At 46.7% G+C, this 19026-nt stretch overlaps 1 protein-coding gene across 2 annotated transcripts in view; it reads left to right on the forward strand.

Annotated features, from left to right (window-relative positions):
• atrnl1a (attractin-like 1a) overlaps nt 1-19026 on the forward strand; it is a 167267-nt gene that overhangs the window by 18762 nt on the left and 129479 nt on the right. For both annotated transcript variants that reach the window (XM_026309865.2, XM_026309866.2), the window contains exons 3-11: nt 1-47; nt 805-933; nt 1846-2054; nt 3978-4152; nt 4905-4992; nt 5942-6188; nt 8709-8892; nt 10405-10559; nt 18733-18817. The exon at nt 1-47 is cut by the window's left edge and continues 67 nt beyond it. In XM_026309865.2, coding sequence (XP_026165650.1) covers nt 1-47; nt 805-933; nt 1846-2054; nt 3978-4152; nt 4905-4992; nt 5942-6188; nt 8709-8892; nt 10405-10559; nt 18733-18817 — 1319 coding nt within the window. The remainder of the gene's footprint in view (nt 48-804; nt 934-1845; nt 2055-3977; nt 4153-4904; nt 4993-5941; nt 6189-8708; nt 8893-10404; nt 10560-18732; nt 18818-19026) is intronic.

Raw genomic sequence — 19026 nt, forward strand, 5'->3', positions numbered from 1 at the left:
GTCTACGACGGAGACTCCATTTACGCCCCTTTGATTGCTGTCTTCAGGTGAGCGCCTGCTGTTCTGAATAAGAGCTGACTCAATGTGCACTCACATACTCCATGCACGGGCCGAGCAACGGGCTTCGTAATCACCACTGTGCCACTATACAGCGATAATAGAAAGAAAATGTTGGCATTACTCACAACGGGCCTGGCTGCCACGTCTTTTTCTGGGGCTTTATTGCACCTTTTTAATTTTTTTATAAGGGCCAGTGTTCGAGCATGGGGCTGGCACTTTTTCAGGAATTCATTAAAAAACATTAATATAAATAATTTACCAACCTCCCACTTTCTCCTCTGCTCCGTTGAGGCTTATCTTCTGTTGAGAGTTTCTTTGCTCCCAGGATGAGACGGGGAAGAAAAGAAACACGATCTGGCATTTAAATGTGCAGTATACAAGCCTAAACCTGCAAAGCTTTATTAGATACAATAAATGAGCTTCCATTGTTCACGACAGATGGGTACGTAGTTGTGTTGAATAAAGAAAGAGGCTTTGACTCATTATGGCTGAGGGTGTATTTGCAGACAGTCATGCTGAATAAGAAACCAGCAGCCGCGTCTGAAAAACCTCATCAAACAATTAAAAACGAAACACGCGATGACTCCGTCCTGCGGTGTTAGTTTATATCGCAGCCAATCACCGTCATGTTTTACTGTGGTCTGCACTTCCTGTGGTGGAACTGCTTCATCCTGCAGATTCCCCCTGATGCTTTCAGACCATTTCTGTGTCTGTCTTATTCTCTTTTTGTCCATTTTTCCACAGTGGTCTGGTGATTCCAGAGACCAGAGGCAACGAGACCGTCCCAGAGGTGGTGACAACATCTGGCTACGCTCTGCTTCACTTCTTCAGCGACGCTGCCTACAACCTGACCGGCTTCACCATCGCCTACTCGTACGTCCAGACGTTGGGCCTCCTTCGCTGGTGTTTTGGCTCCCTCTCTTTTATTTAGCCGGCGACCTCCAAGATAAATCTTTAACTCTCCAGCCTCTTAACAAATTGTTGCGTAGGTCTTATTGTGGCCAAAATGTTAGACAGTAGTTCTGTCATAGAAATGTGCCTGAATAGATCTTGAAGGCCATAAAGATTATTATCTTTAGCTGGTTTTAACTGGTTTTACTGGGCTTGATGTCCAGACACTGCTCAACAGTCAGTTCTGCTTTGTGCGACTAGTGAGGGAGAACTGAATGATGTGGGGTGAGTTGGACACATGGGAGGGGCGAGGCCTCAGGTGCACACACACACACACACACACACACACACACACACACACACACACACACACTGAAGAGATAAAAGTTGTCATGACGACCTTGTTATCACAGCAGCAAACCAGTTGCTTTGTGTTAATGAAGAGATGATTTTCTGCCTCTGGTCTGTTTGTTCCTTCCTCTCCACCATCTTTATTTATCTGATGTTACAGAAAATGTTGCACAAGATGTTCGCAGTCAAGATGTTTATGTCTAATTTCATTTTGTGCACAATTTAGCCTCCTAGCTCCTAGTTTGTGTTGTTTCTGTCTCTGAAACCAAAGCTGTCTTCCTTCTTCTCCTCTCTTCTGTGGACCACGGGTCCTTGTGACATTAATTGGCAGATGTTTTTCTCTAAAGTCACTTAAAATGAGTGTGTTCCAACCACTGTAATTGCCTTAGTATTGATTTCATGAAGCATCCGCACTATCTCAGCGTTGTGCAGTTATAAAAAATAACATCTGCCCATAGAATACAGCCAAGTGTTCTCTGTGCCACGACGTGATACCACCTTAAAGAACTTCTTTGACTTCCCCCCTAATTGTTCTTCCTCCAGGATGAACTCTTGTCCGAACAACTGCTCGGGCCACGGCAGATGTGGCACTGCGAACTCGGTGCTGGGCCGCGTGTACTGTGAGTGTGACGAGTACTGGAAAGGAGAAGCCTGCGACATCCCGTACTGCAGGAGCAACTGTGGCAGCCCGGACCGCGGCTACTGCGACCTGACCGGAGAGAAGCTCTGCGTCTGCAACGACAGCTGGCAAGGTAAAGCAGCAGGGCCTGCGGGTAGAGGACTGGATTTTTATCTAAGAAATCACACCAGACTAACAGATGACCTGAGGGAGCTTGTAGAGAAATGTCTGGGCTCATTGGGTGCAGCCTGAATCTTCAATTACGGCTGTTTGTCCTGGACTTTGTACAGAGAAGAGGAAAGGAAGATACTAGAAATGGCTTTAAATTGTTAGATCATCATAATATGTTATTGATTTGGTGGTTTTCATCTCTGGAGTACTTTTATCTTGAAATGTTCTTTAGATGTATAAGGCTGTGTTGGACGATCACTGCAGCTGCATTTTGACGCTAAAATATTAAAAAGCTTTTAACATGTTCGTTGACAGTCACAGCTGTGGTCATCATGCATGTTTGTCAGTTCACCTCCACAGAATTACTCCTATTAATCACAGGTCAAAGCCAGAGCTATCTATTCCCAAAGCAAAGACCACGTTTCCCATAATGCCTAACACTTTATGGTGTTTCTCATTCGTTGTCATGTTATTAACATGAAAAGGGAGTGAAGGGGAAGCAGCTTGTGCAACAATATAATGCGACCTGAGTCGATACTATTATTTTTTCTCGTAAAACAACAACATGTGCCGTCCTGGGAAATCTTGCCTAGTGGCACGTAATATATACGGCGTCATTATTTCTTTTATGTTTCACTTGTGAGCACTTCCCTGTTGAAGCAGCTTTACGATACTTGAGATGGATGAACCTGACAGAACACAGTTGTACGCTGATGTACTCCTTTTTAAAAAAGCTCTTTCTGGATGGAAATAGGTGGAATCTGAAAAGGACTAGTCATAAAATGCACTGAGTGCACATAGACAATTTCCTGTTATTGTCTCTAACTGCTTTTTCTTCACTTCTTCCAAACACATACGTTAATATCAATACTGTATCAGTTTATTGATAAAGTAGTTTTCACTCTCATGAGTCCAGCTGTTTAACTATTTGTCTGGTGTCTGCCCTGAAAACACTGAAGCCAGTTAGGTTTAGATTAGATGTTCGAACACTGCCCCCTCCTGGAGCGATGCTGTAAACACACGTAGACCCATGAAAAGTTTCTTTGGTTTGCAGACCCACATGTTATACTACACGTTGTCATATGAGCTAGACATTCGTTATCGGTATTGATCAGTATTGAGATTGATCATAACAAAACCTTAATTTGCACAAAGAAACCCAGAGACATTATTTGTGTTTATCCAGTTTTTATCCTGATGCCTCTAAATGTTACGAGAGAGTCATTCATTAAAAAAATGAAAGTCATTGCATGAGTCAGAAAAAAGGTGTGTGTTTGTGTGTGTTATGTCTTGAAACACAAACAGGGGAGTTTGGGCGGGGAAAGGTGCACCATAAAGGTGCTGGTTGCCGTGGCAACAGCCATTTCACTGCATAAAATCAGTTTTTGTGTTAATGAGCCTGTTCTGTCATCTGTCCTACAGCCCACGATGCCTCCCATCTGCTTTTTTTCTGCTCGTGTGCTTCGCTCTCGTTTGTTACCTGCTGAAACATTAACCAGACCCACCTGCGCCGTTACAAAAGCCCTGAGGAAATGATCTCACACTGCATCTACACAGAACCACAGGGACTTTATTACTCTGCTAATCGCTGGGTCTCGTCTGTGTTTTTGCTTTACTGTACCAGAGCATGCTGCAGATGGTCTTCATGGGGCCGCTGGCTTTTTGTTTAGAGGTTTTATTTGTCCTTCAGTTATTTGGGGTCTTTTCTTGATGTAACCTGTGGGAGATGCCAAAGTGTCTGGACATTTATCCACCACTTCCACTTTAAATTAATAATAAATTGAACATTAGATTCAGACGTTTCTTGTCATCCTGTCTATTGTTTCTAGTGGTTATTATTTTTTTTAATGGCTGTGGTTCTCGCTCTCTGCCCTCTCTGCTGCAGGACCTGACTGCTCTCTGTCAGTTCCCTCCACCGAGGCCTTCTGGGTTCTCCCCAGTGTCAAGCCGTCGGCGCAGTCTCTGGGTCGAGCTTCCCATCAGGCCCTGGTCCACTCTGGGCTGATGTGGGTGGTGGGAGGCTACACCTTCAACTACTCCAACTACCACATGGTCCTCAAGTAAGTGTGACCTACTTCTATAGTAGAATCACACTCACTCCTATGGGCAATTTAGAGTCACCAATCAACCTGACATACATGTTTTTGGACTGTGGGAGGAAACCAGAGGACCTGGAGAAAACCCACACAAGCACAGGGAGAACATGCAGACTCCACACAGAAAGGCCCCTGATGGGTTTCAGACCAGGAACCTTCTTGATGTGAGGCAACAGGGCTGACCACTAACCCACCACCGTACAAACTGAGGAGAAATCACACTTCAAAAACACATATTTGTCGACACAGAACAGACAGAGCTTTCTGACATCAGACGTTTTAACTAGTTAACACAGCTGTGAATTAAAGGCATTTTTAATTTCTGTTTCCGCTGCTGTTCGCTGACTGTACTAGAAAATCTAAATGGAACAGAGTCATTAATGTCATTAGTGCCACCTGTTTGAGAGGGGGAAGCATCATTTACTTCAAAACGTGTCTCTGAGTCATAACTCAGACTTAGATTCAATGTGACATGAACTTTCTGAGAACATCATGAAAACTGCCTGTAAATGCTGTTAGAAATAATAATAACATTTGTACGTTGTCTTCAGTCATGATTGTCTGTGTGAACAGGACCAGTTCATCATTAAAAGAGGCTGAAACAAAGTGTTGCTGTGAACTGGTGCTGCTACTGATCGGATCTAAACTTTGGTGAACTTTGGTGTCAGCCAATATTTTTTATTTTTACTTTCCTTTGGTCTTTTTTCTTTCTGCAGCTACAACCTGGAGACCAGCACATGGGATGTGGTTCCTGTCAGCAGCAGCCCTCTCTACAGATACGGACACTCACTGGCTCTGTACCAGGTGAACACCTGTCGCTGTGACTTTACACTGATGCTAAATAGAAAAGGTGAAACACACACATCAGGAAATAAGTAAAGAAAACAGCAAAGTATGATCTTCTCTAAGTTCTTGTCAATGTCATTTCACCAGACAGGAAAGAAGGACCGGCCCATTATTCACTTTACCTTTAAAGAAATGAGAGCGTCAGAATCAGCCGTGTGTCCTGTATATATCTCACACTTCACAGTTTGGAGCATCAAATGACGTGTCACTGTCCAAACAGCGGGACAGATGCTTATTTTGTGTGGTGGTGATTTAATAGTGACGGACAGGAGGGAGAATGAAGACAAATGTCTCTGTTCTGCTGTGGTGAAGGTGAGATTTGATCTGGAGGAGGTCGGTGTGCCTGACTGAATAATCGGTCGGCGGTAAATCAGGCCTGTTTACTCTACACACACTTTAACTTCAAACTTAGTTTCATCACCAGTGTTTGTGACCTTCTCTGGAAACAGCACAGAGCAGAATGTTTGATTTTGAGCTTAGGCAGTGGCAGAGCCACCCACACTGTCTCATCGACCGCGATGCAGCTGCTGCCCTGCACGATAAAGACCCATAACCCGACAAGCTGCGATGATGTAATGTAAAGTGCATGTTGGGTAATTTCACATCAAGGAGTCTCTAAGTTTTATATCAGCATGAGCACTGAGCAGACCAGGGCAGGTGTATGTTCAGGTGTTCAGGAGCCACAAAATGACCTGAAACCACTGAAGCTGAACTTCAGACCTAAAACCACACGTTTCACCCAAATCCACAGTTGTGCTATCAGAGAAAAGCAGCTGCCACACTGGCAGCAGCATGAAATCACGTGCACACGTGCTGACACAGTGTCGGTGATACGGAGAAGTGATCAATGAAGCCGAGACGCCAACACCACATCTCTCAAACTTTGTCTGACCTCTGCTTCCTACAGGACGATATCTACATGTTTGGTGGGAAGCTGGAAGCCGGACCTGCTAACGTGACCGACGAGCTGTGGGTCTTCAACATCCCTAGACGTACCTGGTCGCCACGGAAACCGGCCCCGCCTCCTCCCTACGCCCTGGAGGGGCACACCGCCCATGTGGTGAAGCAGGCCGACGGCGAGCCGGTGATGCTGGTCTTCTTTGGCTACTCTCCCATCTTCAGCTACATCAACAAAGTTCAGGAGTACAGCATCGGTAAGTTCGCCTGCTGACTCTGCTGCCATCGACTTCCTGTCTTTCTTGATTGTTTAATGGCTTTTTATTGATGGAGTCAAACACAGGCCTCTTCAGGCTGCTGACGTTTTCCAGAGGCTGAATTCGCACCTTCAGGCTTTGGATGTGAACACAGGGATTAAGAGCTTTAGTTTATTTATTTATTTGTCAGTCACACTGTTGTTGTTGTTGTTGTTGTTGGGATGTTTCTGCTTTGAAGACACTCACTAACACCAAGAGGTTTAGTGTGATGTATAGTGCCAGTCTAACAAAGTGTGGCTGCTGAAAAACACCATTTTACTGCACATAGGGAAAGAACGTTGCATTATCCTTCTATCAGTATTTATTGTCATCTGTTCTTCGCCTTCTGGGCTTGAGCGTCCAGCATCATCGTGTGTGTGTGTGTGTGTGTGTGTGTGTGTGTGTGTGTGTGTGTGTGAAAGGTATGGAGAAGAATTTATATTTGGCAGCTTTTAAATCATCAATGTTCACTTGCAGGCATCGTCACTATTGACTTTTCAAATGTTTGTGGCTGTTTTTAATCGACTTCCTCTTAAGTTTGTTTTCATTTAATTTCATATTATGACATTAGTATGTAACGGCAGCACGGTGGATTAGTGGTTAGCACTGTTGCCTCTGTTCCTGGTTTGAAACCCACCAGGGGCCTTTCTGTGTGGAGTTTGCATGTTCTCATCATATTTTTGGCCGTTCTGTGCTTATTGACGTGTTTGTAGTTTCTCAGTTTAACCAGTAGATGGCGATGTCGTACAGCGTTGTAAACCAGCAGCTGAAAACTGGCACATTTTGAAGTAGAAAACACACACATGCAAATGTTCTGAAGCTCACTCACACACACACACACACACACACACACGCACACACACACACACACACAGTGCATGGTCATTAAAAAGAGGTGGCGCCGAGGCCGGAGCGTCTGGGAGAAGACATTGATTAATGAATTCACAGCGTTCACCTCCCTGTCATTCTGTTTTTCGGTTCATCTTCTACAGTCTCATCTCCTGGTCACATCCCCGTCTTTACCTCCCTCCATCTTTTTCCTTTCATCATCCGGCCTCAGCTTCTGACCCCTCTGTCATCGCTCCTCCTCAGTCCCCGCCAGCTCCTGCTCCTCTCGCTCACCTTTTCCCTTCTTCTCTCCCTTCATCTGTCTATCACTTTCATCTTCACCATCACTCTGTCTTCCCCTCTCCTTTCTCTCTGACAGTGTCACAGTGTAAGCCTGCACCGAGCATCATTAGGCTGCAGAGGAAGTGACTGAGCGTCGGTGCAACCTGGAAATGAACAGGGGTGTAGGAGCGAGGTGTGAAATGTGAGGTAAAAGGATTTAATGGCCGCTCAGAGAGGCCAGTTTGCAGCAATTAGCTGCCAAAGATGAGATAAGACTTGACCTTCTACTTTCTTCTCGTCTCTTCGTCGCTGCCTCGTCTGTCTGTTGCTGTTCCTGTTGTTCCTTCTTGTTCTCTCTGAGACCATGTTCTGCTCAAATCCTCTGCTCAGTCTAATTCACCGAGGCTCTATGGACTTAAGGTTTTAATAAAAAATATGTTGCCAAAGCATTAGAACCTGATCAATATCAGATTTTGAGGCTGATATTAATAAGATTATACATTTCAAATTAACAATAAAGGGACTGATCTTTGTTAATTGCTAATTATATAATTTACTGAGCCTGTTTGCCATGGAGTTAAACATTAAACTGAATATTTTCTCATTTAAAACTGATGAAGTTTCCACTTCCACACTGACTGCTGATAATAAATATATTTATATGTATTTAAATTTATTTAAGTCAACAATGCTGCCAGAAAATAAATATGTCTAATGAAAATGTCATATTATTCATTACAGGTTACCCAGAGCCAAATAAAAAAATAAAAATATTATAATTCCTTCTTCCTGACCTTAAATCATGAGAAACTGTTTTTGTGTTGTTCTCCTGCTAATCTCACTAGATTTGATCAATTTAATTGATCTGGTCCAGCAATGAATGTGAGTCGGTGTTCAGAATAATATGATGATTCATGCTATAATAACCATTATATGGACTAATAGTGTGTATTCACACACATGAAGTAAATAAAAGGATGATTTTTGAGGTTTTACTACGTTTTGTCCTGTGAGGAGATTCGTCTGTTGTGTCTTGTCTTTCCTGGTGGCTCCACAGATGATGCCACCCCTGCCTGTTTTTAATAAGATGTTCTATGTACATGAATTAATCTCTACACATCACACTGGTCTAATAAAGGGGCACTTTTAAATTCAATAAAGTCTCATTCTCTTACGGTTTGGCTCCCTCTCTTCGTCTCCCTTCCCTTCGCTTCCCTCGCTCCATCTCACCCCCAGGATTAAAAGTGCTTTGCTTCTTGGCACGAGAGCGAAAAGCCAAACTTGCCAAAGCATCAAAAGCTTTTTAACTGATCGTCTTTCTGCAGGGGGCTGCTGCTTTAATCAGACTCTGTCTCTGTGTTTGTGTGTCAGGGTCTAACTCGTGGCAGGTTGTGTCCGTCGGCGGCGCTCTGGTCCAGGGGGGTTACGGCCACAGCAGCGTGTACGACGAGGCCAGCGGCAGCGTGTTCATCCACGGAGGATACAAGGCCCTCAGCAACAACAAGTACGGCCTGGTGGACCACATGTACCGCTACGTCGTCCAGACGAGAACGTGGTGAGATGCAGAAACTTGTTCTCGATGAAAATCTGTCCACAAAACATTTTGGCGTTGAGTAGATACTGATGTCCTGCATGAACTGCACACTGACGTCCATATCAGCTGCCTGCATCATTCACCTGCAAGCCGCTTATCTCGTCCAGCCAATCCCATCATGCACCAGACGGGTTAGGGCCATAACTGACACCTTCGGTCAGATAAACACGTTCACATCCTTGGGGATTTTTAAATTATTTAGGAATTGTGGCTGAAACGTTTACCTGGAGTCTGTTTCCCAAATAAAAACCAGAAAATTATGAAAATTTGACTTTCACGCTTTTTGGACGTTGGAGGAGCAAGTCATCTTATGGTTTTGGAAGAATTTCTCCTTTTATCTATTTGTTCATGTTAATGCATCTGAATATCCTGGAGGGGGCTTTTCTTCACTTTGCATTTATTTGCTCTTGAAAACATTTACATTTGTAAATGCAGGATTATCCCGGTTATGGTTCAGCCTTTAGGGGTCAGAGTACAAAATTTAACTTGAGCTTACTGCAAATAAAATATCATCTTAACAAAAAAGACATTCCAGACTTTGGAAATATTGAGCGTGAACACTGAGATTCAGACACTGATTTTCGGTGGGAACGTATCAGTAAATCTGCAGCACGTCGGGGTGAGAGAGAAGAGGAGAGGGTGAGAATAGAAGGATCTGACAGGAGGCTTGACCTCAGGTGACCCCCAACAGATGGATCGGTGAAAGAGGATGCTCGGCTCAATCGCTCCCTCCTCTTCCCTCGGTACACATGCACATGTGTGCACTAACGCACATACGCTAACATATGCTCACGTGCACACACACAGGCAAATTGCTGTCTCTCAGCGGTTCTCACTTTCCAGCTGGAATTTGTTGTTGGAGTCAGGTGTCACTTGACTTTTGAAATTCCCAGACGGAAAAGTCTCTGGTATTCCATTTATTCCCCACGGCTCCCAGCCCGTCACCGGATAAAGTCCTGCATGTGACACGTGGTAGTGGGTTAGCATCAGGGTTCACATTTCTCTCTGGCAATTAATTCACAACCCACATATTGGCCGGTTTTATCTTCCACAGGCTGCACACACTCCCTGCTCTGCTGTGGGATCTGCTGGTTAACGCACTGACAGAAAGGTCAGATTTCTGCCTGTGGTCCAAGTCAGAGCGGCTGCAGGAAATGAAGAAGCTGCAGATCATCACCACGGTGTCTCTGCTGTGTGACCTTTGACCCCAGCGATGTGTCTGCGTCGAGCGTTTCTGTATGTGTGTCGGTGTGAAAGGTCACGTACGCGATCGGGCGCCATCGGTAACGCGTCACCACGGACGTGCACGCCTCACCGCTCAAACACACACATGACAAATTCGCACTTCTCTGATGTCTCTCATGCTGCTGAGCTACACACACACACACACAGTCCATGTTTTGTTGTACCCATATATCTGTGTGTGTGTGTGTGTGTGTGTGTGTGTGTGTGTGTGTGTGTGTGTGTGTGCAGGTTGATCCTCAGGGAGAGCGGCTTGGCGCGGTACCTCCACTCTGCGGTGCTGCTGAGCGGACAGCTTCTGGTTTTCGGGGGAAACACTCACAATGACACGTCACTCAGCAACGGAGCCAAGTGCTTTTCTGCCGACTTCCTGGCGTACGACATAGGTGAGAGCACGCCGTACATACCCACGCACGCACATCAACACTGTGACAGACAAACTGTGGGATCGTTACATGTCATTTGGTTCCTTATTGATTCTTCTGTTAACTGGACAAAAGTTCACAGGTTTTTTCTCTGAATGTGCAGCAGCCACTTCTCCTTGCACTGCAGTCTTATTACTACTCACACCCACAATCCTCAGCAGCACTTCATTCTATCCCCCGAGATCTTCTCTTTCTCCAGGCGTCTCAGCCGATCAAGGGGGGGGGCAAAAAAACAGAAACACCAAACAACCAAAATGATCTTGTGACAGAAAAGCCAGTGAGGGATAATAACAGGGAGTGTGTTGGTGTATGGAGCCTCATAATAGGTGGAGAGTGTGATTAACAATCCCATTACCTGCTGCACAGTCACAGCATAGACCAGATGGCACGAGGCTGTTTGAGAAGGACAGAGAACTGGAAAGATGAAGCACCGGGGCAGGAAAAGACGGATCAAACCAGCTCTTCACAGGGGAGAACCATCAGGGAGCTGAGAGATGGAAGCAGTCACGACATAAGGAGGGAAAGAAAGATGGATGGATGGATGGATGGATGGATGGATGGATGGATGGATGTTCTATAACAACAACAACAATAATAATAATAATAACAATAATAATACGCCCAGCACGTAAAGCTGCTGTGAGATCCTACTGAGATGGAAGGACAACATGTGGTTGGACAGTTTTTTATGTTGAAATATGGTTTCACAGAATTAATCTTAGGAATTTTGATATTTGATTCATTAGTTTTTGAGATTTTATTTGGATTCTCTTTGGTTTGCGAAGGTCAGATTCCTCAGCTCCTTTTACTGTGGCTGAGTCTAAATTGCTTTGGTTCTCACTAGAGCCCTTTTGTATTTGTATTTACTATGTTTAATATTTGCAGGGGTCCCAGTGGAATCAGCTCTGGTCATGTGATGTGACACAATAATCACAGGGGAAAATGTCTTTCTAAGGTGTGAAGGAGAGCGTGAACTGTGAAATACTGGGAAAATGCTCTTTTCATTACTGATTGCAGCCATTTTTGTTATTCGGTCTCTGTCGTGGTGAAGTCACGCTTCAGGTTAAATACAGTTTCCTCAGGCCTGAATGCATCGTCTGTGGATTGGGTCTCTCTGGTTCTGGTTAAGGGGTCGGGAGGCCTCATAAATCAGCTTTGGACTGGGGCGTCAAAGTGGAGATCTCTGCCTTGTGACAGACATTCAGCAATATCAGCCTTTTCCACAATCAGGAATCAAAGTTTTATTTCAAATGTTGTGATTCCTGGCACTGTTTTCCCCCTAGTTTGATATTCACTAACTCGTGGCCAGAGTCGCTCTCTCTCTCCTGTAAATTATATATTAAAGGGAAAGTACCAGGGAGGATATTGCTGAGATAAAGCAGTGAGGCCGAGGCAGAAGACGAGCAGAGTGTTGAGGAAGGAGAGAGGGATATACGCAGAGCGAGAGAGAAATAAAGAGTAAATGAAGGAGGGATTTAGGGACAGAAGGGGAAGCGGCGAGGACGGTGGAAGAGAATTGCCTAAAGACAATAACGGTATGCCAGGATAAAGCAGATAATAAGCTTGTGAATAAAAGGCAAATTCACAGGTAATAAACAATAAAGCATCTGTTTACAGAGAGGCCTCGTCCTAATGAAGTTGGAAACACTCATAGAAAATGTGTGTGTTTTCACGTCCCTCGGCTCTGCAGAAACACACACCCCTGTCTTTAAAAATATCATCATCTAGTCGTCACGGCTCACGTCTGCAGATCAGCCCGACTCCCCTCTCACTTCCTGTAGGATGGACCGATGTCGAGGGGACAGAGAATTAGCTGCAGAAATGAAAATGCTACGCTCATATATTAGCGACGCTTGGGGCCGAACACAGTCTGACCTGAGGGAGGCAGTGAGTTTTCTCACTCTGCCACTGGTACATCAAAAAATGAGCCATTCGACAATAAAAAACAGGTTCCAGGGGAGAACAGAGGCGTCTGCAGATCACAGGTTAAATTACACCGAGCGTGTTCTCTCCACCTCGGTGCCGCTGATGTGCCGACCTTTTGGCTGTCGCCGTTCACAGGCTCATTATAACCAGACCGGTCTGTCGTTTGTCAGTGGCTCCTCTCAGAAATGGTTTGTCACTGTGCGGCTTCCTGTAACCCAGAGAGGGATTAGGTGGAAATTAGAGTTATCTGCTGGGCCAGTGTGGTTCCTGCCCTTCAGACCAACACACACGAGGTTATGATGAGCTTAGGAAAAGAGTTTCAACCCGAGTCAACCAAGTCTCCCAGCTCTTTGTTTGTCCCGTCACTCTCTGCTGACTTTAGCTAAACCTCCCATTTGTTTTGTCCTGCACAGTTTTATGTTTTAAACAACCTGCAGACACAGTTTGAAGTGAAAATATATAAATTTATATCTGACACCACCTGTTCAACTTCAGATGTGGTTGTAAAGTCTTTCATTAGTCTCAAGTGTTTGTGCTTTACCTGTTGACGTGGTCTGATACCTGCAAGTCTGGAAACGCTCATCATTTCATTACCAACCGCTTTGTGAATATATAATTTACCGTAATAACTGTAATACGTGTGGAAACTTGTTTGTGTTGAACTGCACATTTTAGCATTAAATCCTTAAAGGTCTAATTAAAAACGTTGATTTCAGGCACCAGTCACACATTTTCCACAGATGATTCAACCCCATTACAGAAGCTTTTGTTTTTGTTTTTGTAGGAAATTATTTTTTAGAATATTAGTTGGAAAGTCGAAGTTTTTCTACATTAAAACGTTTGTAGATCAGAGTTTCTGTCTTTGTTCACCTTCTTTTTCCTTCATGTAAATCAATAATCTGTCTCCTCCCCCTCTCTCCTCTCCTCCCCTCTCCTCTCCCCCATCCCCTCCTCTCCTTATCTCCTCTCCTCTCCTCCACTCCACTCCCCTCACCTCAGCCCCCTCCCCTCCTCTCCTCCCCTCACCTCACATCTCCTCCCCTCTCCTCTCCTCCCCTCACCTTACATCTCCTCTCCTCCCCTCACCTCTCCCCCCTCCTCCCCCTCTCCTCTCCTCCCCTCTTCCCCCCCTCTCCTCTCTTCTCCTCTCCTCTCCTCCCCTCTCCCCCCCCTCCTCTCTTCTCCTCCCCTCCTCCCCCCCTCTCCTCTCTTCTCCTCTCCTCTCCCCCCCCTCTTCTCTCCTCCCCTCTTCCCCCCCCCCCCCTCTTCTCCTCTCCTCTCCTCCCCTCTTCTCCCCCCCCTCCTCTCCTCTCCTCTCCTCCCCTCACCTTACATCTCCTCTCCTCTCCTCTCTATTCTCCCCCCTCCTCCCCTCTCCTCTCCTCCCCTCACCTTACATCTCCTCTCCTCCCCTCACCCTCTCCCCCCTCCTCCCCCTCTCCTCTCCTCCCTCTTCCTTCCTCCCCCCCCTCCTCCTCTTCTCCTCTCCTCTCCTCCCCTCTCCTCCCCCCCTCTCTTCTCCTCCCCCTCTCCCCCCCCTCTCCTCTCTTCTCCTCTCCTCTCCTCCCCCCCTCCTCTCTTCTCCTCTCCTCTCCTCCCCTCTTCTCTTCTCCCCCCTCTCCTCTCCTCTCCTCTTCTCCCCCCCTCCTCTCTTCTCCTCTCTCCTCTCCTCTCCTCTCCTCTCCTCTCCTCTCCCCCCTCTCCTCTCCTCTCCCCCCCTCTTCTCTCCTTCCCTCTTCCCCCCCTCTCCTCTCTTCTCCTCTCCTCTCCTCCCCTCCCCTCTTCTCCCCCCCCTCTCCCTCTCCCTCCCCCCTCTCCTCTCCTCTCCCCCCTCTCCTCTCCTCCCCTCACCTCCCCCCTCCTCCCCCCTCTCCCCTCTCCCCTCTCCCCCCCTCTCTTCTCCTCTTCTCCCCCCCCTCTCCTCTCCTCTCCTCTCCCCCCCTCTCCTCTCCTCCCCTCTCCCCTCCTCTCTTCTCCTCTCCCCCCCTCTCCTCTCCTCCCCTCTTCTCCCCCCTCTCCTCTCCTCTCCTCTCCCCCCCCCCTCTTCTCTCCTCCCCTCTTCCCCCCCCTCCTCTCTTCTCCTCTCCTCTCCTCCCCTCTTCTCCCCCCCCTCTCCTCTCCTCCCCTCTTCTCCTCCCCTCTCCCTTGTCTCTCGAGGAGATAATTAATTAGTTCCACCTGTGGAAGCCACTTTTCTCCATCCCTTGTCTCGTCTTCATTTTCCTCCCTGCTCCTCTGTGCCTCAGCTCTCGCTGCGAGCGAAGGGGTTTCGACTGCTAATTTGTTTTTGTTTTGCCGCGCTAACCTTGGAGGGGCCACGCAGCATTATTAGTTTCTCCTGCTCTTCTGCCGCCACACATTAGATTCAGGTCGACACGGAGGCGCTTTTCATTTGGATTTAATTCTCCCTCTCCCCTCCGGCTCCCCCTCCGCACTCGTCCATCCTCCCCTCAACCCTGCCACCCTCACACTTCTAATTAGATTTGAGGGAAAATGAACTCTGATTAAAAATGTGGTCCTCTCCAACTTGACACACCACAGGCACACACCCACACACAAACAAACACACACCTGGTGCACATCCATGGCAGCCCGCTGAAAGGTGCAGGGCGGACTGGGAGCTTGTTTGGAAGATGTTGGGAGCTGTGTTTTATTGGAGGAGCGGACAGTGGCAGCCGTTCAAACCTCCTCCTCCTCCACCTCCTCCTCCTCCGCCTTTCTTCATCAAGTCCTCCATTAGTGCAGATCAGATCAAACTGTCAATCAGCGCTGCTCGCCTGCCTGCTTCGATCTGGACTCATGATTTCTCTCTCTGTCCCACCATGCATTATTAACACAGATTTTCTCATATCCTGAGAGGAAATTAAAATCTGTGTTGATGTGTGTGTTCATGAGGATGTGTGTGGAAACTATGTGCCGCTTGGCAGCTTCAGTCACAGGCTGGGTGATTAAATTCTGGGTGTCCGGTACAGCCAGAGAACGAAGTTGTAATCCTTGTTTTCCTCTTTGGATTTAGGAGGTTTTAGCTGTGTGGAGGTCAGAGTTCATCGTGAGGAATGATTCTTTTTCATGCATATTTTATTGTTAAACATAAGTTAAAGAGTAAAAACTCAGAGTTGAGGATCAAGTGTGTTTAGTTTGAATGTCAGTGTAGAATATAAACACATCCCTGGATCATTGACACTCTCCGATTCACAGAAACAGAACTGAGCATGATTTGACTACATGCCTATATCAAAATAAAGTGTTGCCTCCAAACATCACACAAATTATAGTCACAAGACATTTCCATCCATCATCTGTACCCCCTTAGTCCTAAAACAGGGTCCCAGGGATCAGCTGGAGCCTATCCCAGCTCTCTCTGGGTGAAAGGCAGGGGTCCACCCTGGACAGGTCCCCAGTCCATCACAGGGCCACATAGAGACAAACAACCTCACACACTCACACTCACTCCTATGGGCAATTTAGAGTCACCAATCAACCTGACATACATGTTTTTGGACTGTGGGAGGAAACCAGAGTACCTGGAGAAAACCCACACAAGCACAGGGAGAACATGCAGACTCCACACAGAAAGGCCCCTGATGGGTTTCAGACCAGGAACCTTCTTGATGTGAGGCAACAGTGCTAACCACTAACCCACCACCGTGCTGCCCAGAAGACATTTCAGTTTGTGAAAATAAATTCTGTAAAAACAAAATCCACAGAAAAAAACCATTGCAGTGGTTTTGTAGAGAGACGTCTTGTGTGTGACTTCCCAGCAGCACTTAAGCTTATTTTAGTGCTCCGAGCACCAAGTGCCAGAAGTGAAAACCTTTAGCACCACGTGTGCCACTTGCTTCAAATGAATTTAGTTGTCACTTGCTGCAGCAGCACACACCTGCAGCACCAGCTGACTGACGACTGCCTAAGCAGAGGTGCCGATCTGAGCGGAGCCTTACAGGTTACAGCGAAGTGCACCTGACAGAACACCTGTGTGAGGTGCTGGTTGTTACGGCGTTCATGTTCCAAAGTAGAACCTGTGTTTTCTTGGACGTGACTGGCCAAAGCAGGGCCAGGATTTTTACCCAGAGTGCTGCATTATTTTGGCGTTTGTTCCTCCTGAGTAATGCAGCTAATCCATTAAAGTGAATGAGGAGGCCCTTACTCTTATTACAGTGAAGTCACTCTCACTGATTAATTACATGTTGCAGTCGTTCTGCACTTTGAATCATTTTACTGAAGAAAAGTTTGATGAGTAGTTTATCCTTAGATTTGTGAGCAGGGTAGAAGTTTTCATTCCATCTTTAAATCTTTAGCCCTGAAAGTCCAACACAAAACTTCACAACTGCATCAAAGCAGCAGCACACATCGTTTTCTGTGTGAGTCTCAGACATGTGTCAAGGTTTTCCACTGGAATATAAGACCCAGTTTTATGGCACATCCCAGCTACTGCCTGCTTCTGTCTGTAGGACGTGTCTGCTTTGTGCTGCAGGCCCTATTTGTACGGACAGTGTCTTCATATTAATGTATTTAATCTTCGGTGGTAGTTTCTGGTCCTGTGGTATTAGCAGGCTTCTGGTTGGTTAATGTGACCCGTATTAACCTGTGTGAGCGATCATTTCATTGGTCCCGGTGCTGATTGGAACAACCCCTCTCCTCCTCTGCCGCATCCTTTGCTCTTAAACGCTCCCAATTAGCACCGCGTTTAACGAGGTCGTTAGCAACCTGGCAACCCACAGTCCCCGTCTCTAGCAGCTCTCCTTTTATGTTCAGGCAACACTCATCTGGCTAAATGGCACATTTACACTAACACACACACACACACAGTCATTTCCATATTAATATAATGGGAGCACGTAGGGGTCATTAAAACATCAGACAGTTGTAAAATCCAAACAGTAAGAGAGAGACACAGAGTAGTTCATGATAAAATTTGCTGATGTGAAGTGTTTTATGTAGTCCCAGATTTTCTTCCCTGTCTTCTCCGTATCTCCATAACTTTGATGTGAGGAGGTTCGGATAATGAGTTCTTATTGCTCCTGATGAAAGCAGGGGAGGGGGTTGATCTAAAGTCTTCACCCTCCAGCTCTCATCCTTCTCACATGCAGTGAATCTTATTTCAACAGGAGCAAATAAATAAAATTATTCCTCGATGCAGTTGTGAATTTTTTTAATGGAAGCAGCTTTTCCTGTTTCAACATGACAACAACAGCCTGACGTCAACCACATCCAGCAGCTGTGAGCACTGACCGCAGACGATACCTGCACTGACCACAGACGATACCTGCACTGACCGCAGACGATACCTGCACTGACCGCAGACGATACCTGCACTGACCACAGACGATACCTGCACTGACCTGCACTGACCGCAGACGATACCTGCACTGACCTGCACTGACCGCAGACGATACCTGCACTGACCTGCACTGACCGCAGACGATACCTGCACTGACCGCAGACGATACCTGCACTGACCGCAGACGATACCTGCACTGACCTGCACTGACCGCAGACGATACCTGCACTGACCGCAGACGATACCTGCACTGACCTGCACTGACCGCAGACGATACCTGCACTGACCGCAGACGATACCTGCACTGACCGCAGACGATACCTGCACTGACCGCAGACGATACCTGCACTGACCTGCACTGACCGCAGACGATACCTGCACTGACCGCAGACGATACCTGCACTGACCGCAGACGATACCTGCACTGACCGCAGACGATACCTGCACTGACCTGCACTGACCGCAGACGATACCTGCACTGACCGCAGACGATACCTGCACTGACCGCAGACGATACCTGCACTGACCGCAGACGATACCTGCACTGACCTGCACTGACTGCAGACGATACCTGCACTGACCGCAGACGATACCTGCACTGACCTGCACTGACCGCAGACGATACCTGCACTGACCGCAGACGATACCTGCACTGACCTGCACTGACCGCAGACGATACCTGCACTGACCGCAGACGATACCTGCACTGACCGCAGACGATACCTGCACTGACCGCAGACGATACCTGCACTGACCGACCAGGAGGTTTCTCCTAAAATCAAATGTCAGGACACAGTAAATATCTATATGCTGTTGGCTTATTGATTTATTTTCTCTAGTCAGTCATATGAAAATGAGACACATTGACATTTAGTGTATAAGTTTTTAAATGTGTGTGTGTGTGTGTGTGTGTGTGTGTGTCCTCAGCCTGTGACGAGTGGACTGTCCTCTCCAGACCGGCTCTGCACCGCGACGTCAACCGTTTTGGACACTCGGCGGTGGTCAGCAACGGGTGAGCTCCTTTTCTTTCCACGCTGGTGTATTAAAACTCATCGCTGCCAAACTCCATGTGGGAAACGCTCGTTTCAAACATGTGTCCCCTTCGTGGAATATGTGAGAACAGCAGCTGCTCTGAATTTGCTGGAGATTTATTGCGTTGTTTAAGGACACAGCAGCAGTTCTACAGTAAAACGGTTAAATCCGGTCAAAAATCCATAATCT

The sequence above is a fragment of the Mastacembelus armatus genome, chromosome 15 (genome assembly GCF_900324485.2).
Source record: "Mastacembelus armatus chromosome 15, fMasArm1.2, whole genome shotgun sequence".
NCBI lineage: Eukaryota > Metazoa > Chordata > Actinopteri > Synbranchiformes > Mastacembelidae > Mastacembelus > Mastacembelus armatus.